Source organism: Emiliania huxleyi (genome assembly GCF_000372725.1).
Source record: "Emiliania huxleyi CCMP1516 unplaced genomic scaffold EMIHUscaffold_230, whole genome shotgun sequence".
In the NCBI taxonomy this organism is placed as follows: domain Eukaryota; phylum Haptophyta; order Isochrysidales; family Noelaerhabdaceae; genus Emiliania; species Emiliania huxleyi.
Genome location: NW_005200332.1, coordinates 34,638 through 40,693, shown reverse-complemented (window position 1 = coordinate 40,693; position 6,056 = coordinate 34,638). Strand labels below are relative to the sequence as shown.

General features: G+C 65.9%; 2 protein-coding genes across 2 annotated transcripts; both read right to left on the bottom strand.

Moving 5' to 3' along the window:
* Window positions 1–236: 236 nt before the first annotated feature.
* On the bottom strand, window positions 237–1,893 carry EMIHUDRAFT_443249 (hypothetical protein). Its single transcript, XM_005779382.1, has 5 exons — window positions 1,721–1,893; window positions 1,306–1,549; window positions 1,125–1,216; window positions 828–1,005; window positions 237–735 (listed from the first exon to the last, which is right to left on the bottom strand). The coding sequence occupies exons 1-5, from the start codon at window positions 1,876–1,878 to the stop codon at window positions 607–609; spliced, it is 801 nt and encodes a 266-aa protein (XP_005779439.1). The 5' UTR covers window positions 1,879–1,893; the 3' UTR covers window positions 237–606.
* Window positions 1,894–4,021: 2,128 nt separating this feature from the next.
* EMIHUDRAFT_443247 (hypothetical protein) lies at window positions 4,022–5,542 on the bottom strand. Its single transcript, XM_005779381.1, has one exon. It carries the CDS (start codon window positions 5,531–5,533, stop codon window positions 4,427–4,429), a length of 1,107 nt encoding a protein of 368 aa, XP_005779438.1. The 5' UTR covers window positions 5,534–5,542; the 3' UTR covers window positions 4,022–4,426.
* Between the last annotated feature and the right edge of the window lie 514 nt (window positions 5,543–6,056).

Here is a 6,056-nt window from a genome sequence, read left to right as displayed (position 1 = left end):
TCGGCGGGGTCGCAGCTGCCTCTGGAAGGCACCGAGATGTACCTTTTTCGCGCAATGGTCAAAATCAAGGTTTTGTAACGCGAGCTGTGCCACAGTGAAATGGAACTAGCCCTAATGAAAGTGGCGCTGCCATTATTACAGCGCTCTCAGCTGTCTATCGACTATACACGCGGTCTAGAAATGGCTCGAGGTGTGTGGCGGTTGCGGAAGAATGCAAAAATCGCGTTTGGAACGAAATTGCGATTTGTGTCTCTGAGATGGCGTCGATAATACATAATCCTCTCATCGCGAGCGAGCCCCAAACAAATTGGTCTCCAAGCGCGTGCTGTGTCTCGGTCGTCTAGTACGGTAGCGAGCGCGCGCCACAGTTCTACGCCCGCGCGCCGACACGCGTGTGTGCTCTCCCACTCTCTACCAACCCCGGTGAGATCTGAGTGGGGGCCCGTCTCGCCCACCTCATCATCAGACACGCAAATACTCGAGACGCCCGCGCCGAGGGGGCGGGCAGCCCTCCCGCGCACCCGCCTACCCAGGCGCCCGCCCACCTCTCGCATGCAAAACGTCGCGCAGCCGCTGTCTCTCGACCGAGGGGGCGCGCACACCGACTCACAGCGCCTTGCGGGTAGCGACGGCCTTCTTGGCCTTGGCCTTCGCGATGTTGTCCATGTAGAAGAAGTGGCAGAACAGCAGAAAGACGGAGCCGACGTAAGCATAGTTAAAGACCCAGCTGAAGACCTGCGGCCGGCGGTGAGGGGACTCCTTCGCGGTGGGTGCGGCGGCGGAGGCCGTCGGCGGCGCTCTTGGCTCTGGAGGGTCCGCAGGCGGACCTGCCCGGCGTCGGCGTGGAAGCACGGCACGTTGATGTAGTCCCACACTAGGACAAAGCCGCCGACGAACTGGCTTATTTGCATCGCGGTGATGATCGGCTTGCCGCGGATCTTGTAGCCCGCGGCGGTGAGGCCGTAGTACGTGTACATGACCGTGTGGATGAACGAGTTGAAGAACCTGGGGAGGGGTCGGGGGGGGGGGCCGACTCAGTGCACGCCCGGCCGATATCGCGGTGGTGGCATCAGGAGGGAGAGTCGGGCGGGTCGACTGGAGGCGGGCTGGGAGGAGGCGGGCACATGAAGATCCACACGCCCTCGTTCTTCAGCCGAATGCCCAGGTACACGTCCCACGGCGCGCCAAAGTGGTGGAAGCCCTGCAGGAAGGAGACCTGCGGCGCCGGTGGCGGCGGAACGAGGCCGAGAGAGGGCTCAGAGCGACGTCTTGTCGCGGGGGGAGGGGCACTCTGAGAGGGGAGGCCTTCTTCCCCTTGAGGACGAGCCACGCCGTGTCGAGGTACTCCACGTACTTTGAGTAGTAGAAGGCCTTGGCCGTCCACAGGAACAGCTTGGAGTCCCATACCCTCGACGGGCATTGCCACAGCTGCTGCGGGCTGTCGCCCGTGAGACTGCGGAGCCACTCGCCGGTGCCCTTGTCCCACCCGAGCGCGGTCGCAGTCACGTAGAAGCTCGTCGCGGAGAAGAGCGCGAGCACCACGTTGTACCTGAACAGCAGGGGCGGCGGAGGAGGAGCGAGTCGGCAGACCGGCCTCGGCAAATGCAGCGGGAGACGATGGCGGAGCACGCTGCCGCCGGCTGCGGACGGATCGCAGGGCACACGACCGGGGCGACACGTTTCTGCGGACTCGCAGCAACATGGGTGCTGCGGCGCTCACCAGATCATCGAGGTCCGGTAGGCGCCTTTCCGCTCGTCCACGAGCCCTGAGTTGCGTAGCAGCGGCTTGAGCAGCAGGTAGGAGAAAGTGCCGATCAGGATTTCCGGATCGGACACCGCAGACCAGATGGCCGCGTCGGACGAGGCGCGATCGAGCATCGGGGTACGCGACGCCGATGCCAGACGACTGCGAAGTGGAACCTTCGATTCAGCGCGCGACGCGATTTCTTCTTTTGCGAACGGTGGATTGAGAAGAAAATAGCCGCTGGTCTGTGACACATCAGACGACACACATTCTCCCACCCGCGACCCGCCGGGCCGCCAAAACGCTCTCGACGAGAGCCACAAGAAGCCGTCCGCACAGCAAGCCGGTCGGTGGAGGGTGAGCGGTGGGGCTCGCGGGGGGGCGGGGGAGGGGGCTGCTCGAGGGGCGAGCGAGCAGTACCGTGGGGCGCCGAGGGGAGGGTCACTGTCGGTGGCGCAATGGCCAGATCCTCCCGCCATCATGCGAGGGCGTTGTGCTCGAGGTGTGGGCCCGGGACCCGGGTCGCAAACAGTGGGTCACCGGACTCGTTCTCCCTACGACTAGCTCTCAAGTCGAATACGCACCGCTCGACGCTCGCTGCTTCCGCTTGGCCATACGAGGGCGGCCTGAGGGTGGGGGGCGGGTCGGGGCTGTGGCGACAACGCCCAAGCGTTGCGCCGCTCGCGCCCGGGCCGTGTGGCGGGCGGCGGGGGCGCGGGGGCGCGGGCAAGTGGGGGGCGCAAACGGGGCGCGCGTTGCAGTTTTTGACAGAGATAGCCCAAAAATAACCCGCGACTTAAAGCACACAGTGAATCACAAGGACTGGTACGCGCACCAGGAGCTCGTCAAGGCGCGGGATGTGCACGTCAAGAACAACCCGTCCCTCGGAGACAGCGCCGTCAACAACCGCGAAGCCGCGCGCTTCGTCTCCGCCTCAACGCCTTTCGCCGGCAAGGCCTTCGATGTCCGTGTCGACGGTACGTACGCCACCGCCCTCTCCTCCGACACCCTCCAGGACGAGCTCCAGCGGAAGCTCGGCCTTTGGCTCTCCGCGGCGCTTCCCACCCTTCGGGTCGCGCTCGAGCGGGGCATGCCAGTCGATTTCTTCGGCGACTACCTTTACCACAAGGCCCACCACCGGCGGCCCCACGACGGCGTCCTCGCCGCCTGGGCGGACGCGATGCGCGCCCCGGCCAACGCGCCGGTCGTGCACGGCGACAAGGAGAAACCAGAGCTCACCCGGCAGTACAACGAGGGGTACAAGACTGACCTCGCAGAACCCCATGCGGGACCGGGGGGGTGCGATGAAGTGAATGAAATCATGCTCTGGACGCCCCTCCTCAAGACCTCCTCGCCGGGCGTTGGCAACGCCTCGAGTGGCGGCACGCCCGCCTCCGTTGGCCACTCCTACGCCTTCGGCAACACCGAAGAGAAGGCCCGCCGCCTAAACATGGGCTGCAAGGCGCGCGGGCAGCCCGGCCAACCCTTCTCCCACAAGACCGGCCACGGCTACGTATAGGCGCGCATCGCGGTTTCTACCACGACGCGATCTTTGTCAAGCGCAACAACTTCAACCTACTGCTCCACGAGACGTTCGGCGGCGGCTTCTCGCCCACCGCCGTTCTCAAGCTGCGCCGCCTCGCGCGCAAAGTCGCGCGCGGCAGCGTTGACCGCACAGCCTACTCGCCCAAGTACTCTCTCTCTTTTATGTCCCACCATGCAGAGCGCATCTCTCTCTCTGTTGTGCGAGGCGTGAACCGCGCCATTCGCTCTCACCTGGCAACCCTGTCTGCACGTCTCGCGCGCGCGTGAACAGGGCTCCAGGCCCCAAATGACGTGTGAGTGTTAGAGTTGTTTGGTATTGAACGGACCTTACACGCCTGTAACCTCTCTTTAAGGTATTGCTAAAAATCACTCTCTCTCTCCCAAAGGCAAAGCACTTGGAGCACTTGGAGTGCATGCAGTTCCAAAGTGGCGAAAAGTCGCACTCTCCCCTGAGTGCACTCTCCACTGAGTGCTTTTAGTTTTACGCTCTTTTGATCGGGGCGGGTAGGTGGTGGCGGGACGGCGCAGTGTTTGTGGCACTCGGCAGTAGGCACCCGCGGCACGGCCCCGCACCCCCGCTGTAGGCTCTCGCGGGCTGCGGAACCGGCCCCAGAAGGGGGGACGGTCCGGGCGAGTGTGGCAGCTCCTGAGCTAGTATGGGCACCCTCTATCATACTGTAGCACTACTGATCCTGGTCATTAGAGCTGCCAGGGATAGCGTCAGGAGCCGGTAGGAGTCAAAACCCTTCATATTTGAGAGACATCGTGTCCCATACGGCTCTATACATACGCTCGCACACAACGACGAGCGCCGACCCCGCGGCGCTCCCCGGGTTCCGCGGTCCTTCGAGTCACGTCATCGTCGCTGTCGCGAAAAGAGCGACACAGACAGCGACTGCGACCCCACCAATGGGCAGTTTTGTAAGAAAGCACACCTACTCATACGGAGTAGAGAAAATCGACAACCGTTTTTGGTCCAAGGTTCCGCACCGGCGCCCCTGCGGCGTTCAGCTCCTCAGCGGCTTGAGGCCGAGCTGCTCCCGCATCGCGTTTGTCTCGTCCACCGACATGCTCTCCTCGCCCATCCGCTTCCGCTCCGCCGGCGCCGCGCCTCCACCCGCCGGCTCGGCCGGCGCCTCAGCCTGCGGCGCCTGCTTGAAGAGCCCCGCGCCGCGCTCCTTCTTGCGCTTCTTCTTGCGCTCGCCGCCGCCACCGCTCATCATCCTGTCGAAGGCTGCCGCGCTGCCGCCGCCGCCGCCCTCCACCGCGTCCGCGCCGCCCCCCCTGCGCGGTGGCGGCGGCGGCGGCGGCGCAAAGTGCTCGCGGCCCGAGCGTTTGTCTGCGTCGCGGTCCCTGCGTCCCGCAGCCTCGTCCGCGTCGCGCTGCCGCTTGCGCTCCTCCCACTCCGCCTTCTTCCGCGCCTGAGGGGGAGGTGGAGCGCGGTTGCGCGTGTGCGTGCGTGCGCGTGCGTGCGTGCGTGCGTGCGTGTGCGTGCGCGTGCGTGCGTGCGCGCGCGCGCGCGGCGTGCGCGTGCGTGCGTGCGTGCGCGCGCGCGCGCGCCTCGAGCGCCAGCTCCGCCTGCGCGCCCGCCTTACGCCGGGACAGCACCTCCTCGATGTGCGATCGCCGCTTGGCGTTGGCGGCGCGCTCCTTGTCCCCGAGCAGCGAGGCGCGGACGGCCGCCTCCTCACGCTCCCCCGCGGTCGTCGCCGTGCCGCGCGCCTCCGCGAAGCGCTGCTCCTTCTCCGCCGCGTGCGCCTTGAGCTCCGCGTTCCGCTCCACGATCTCGCGCTTCCGCTGCTCCAGCTCCTTTTCGCTCAGCTTGCGCGCGACGTGGTCGGGGATCGCGTCCGGGTCCTTGGCCTGCTCCTCGCGGAAGTCGCGGCAGTGGTCGCACCGCACCGTGCGGCCGAGCAGCTTGGCGCCGTTGAAGTTGTCAACCGCAAGCACCGTCGAGCGCTGGTCCTCGTAGCAGATGAAGGCGAAGCCCTTGGGCTTGCCGGTCCCCTTGTCGCGGGGCATGTTGACGTCGACGATGTCGCCCCACTGCGCCATCACCGTCGCCACGTCGCCCTCGGAGAGCTCGTACGGCAGCCCGCCGACGTAGACGTACGCCGAGTCCGAGTACGTCGCGTGCCACGACTTGGAGACGTCCCAGCTGCCGGCGTCGCCGCGCGTGTTGCTCGCGAGCTGCGTCTCGACCTCGCGCCGGTTGATGCGCTCCACCTCCTTGACGCGGTTCATGGCGTCGGGCAAGAGGCGGAGTCCGAAAGAATTTTACCCCTGCAAGTCGGCGGGCTCGGGATTTTTGTATAGCAGCTGCTGCCTCCACCACTGCGGGACGCGGCCACGATGGGTGTGCAGACCCCAGTTCCGGCGGACGCAGCGAGCGTCGGGACTCCATCCCAGCAGACGAAATCTTCAGTGGCGGGGCTGGATGGAGAGATGGATGGCCCCGTGGCCGACGACTGGGGGGGCGTCAGGAGAACTCCTGGTGAGTTCGACTACGCCTGCATATGCGGAGAAACCTTCCCCACCCGCCTCCGGCGCGACATCCACGTCCGTGCGGCGAGCCTGCTGTGGGAACAGCTGACGCAGTCTCGCCGCGAGGCTCGCCCCAGTCGCCCCCCCGGGCAGGGGGGGACCCGTGAGGCGTGGGAGTGCCCGCACAGGGTATAGGAGCTTTCACAACCCCCTTGGTCGAGGACAGGCGCGCCTCCTCCTCCGCGATGCTTGGCAGCGTGGCGGCATGACGCTGCGGCTTGTA

Excerpts from the sequence above, each read along its gene's own strand:
- EMIHUDRAFT_443249 (XM_005779382.1), bottom strand. The coding sequence starts at position 1,878 with ATGCTCGATCGCGCCTCGTCCGACGCGGCCATCTGGTCTGCGGTGTCC. Across the intron at positions 1,550-1,720 it reads TACCGGACCTCGATGATCTG|GTACAACGTGGTGCTCGCGC; the intron begins GTGAGCGCCGCA and ends CCTGCTGTTCAG. Across the intron at positions 1,217-1,305 it reads TCGTCCTCAAGGGGAAGAAG|GTCTCCTTCCTGCAGGGCTT; the intron begins GCCTCCCCTCTC and ends CCGGCGCCGCAG.
- EMIHUDRAFT_443247 (XM_005779381.1), bottom strand. The coding sequence starts at position 5,533 with ATGAACCGCGTCAAGGAGGTGGAGCGCATCAACCGGCGCGAGGTCGAG.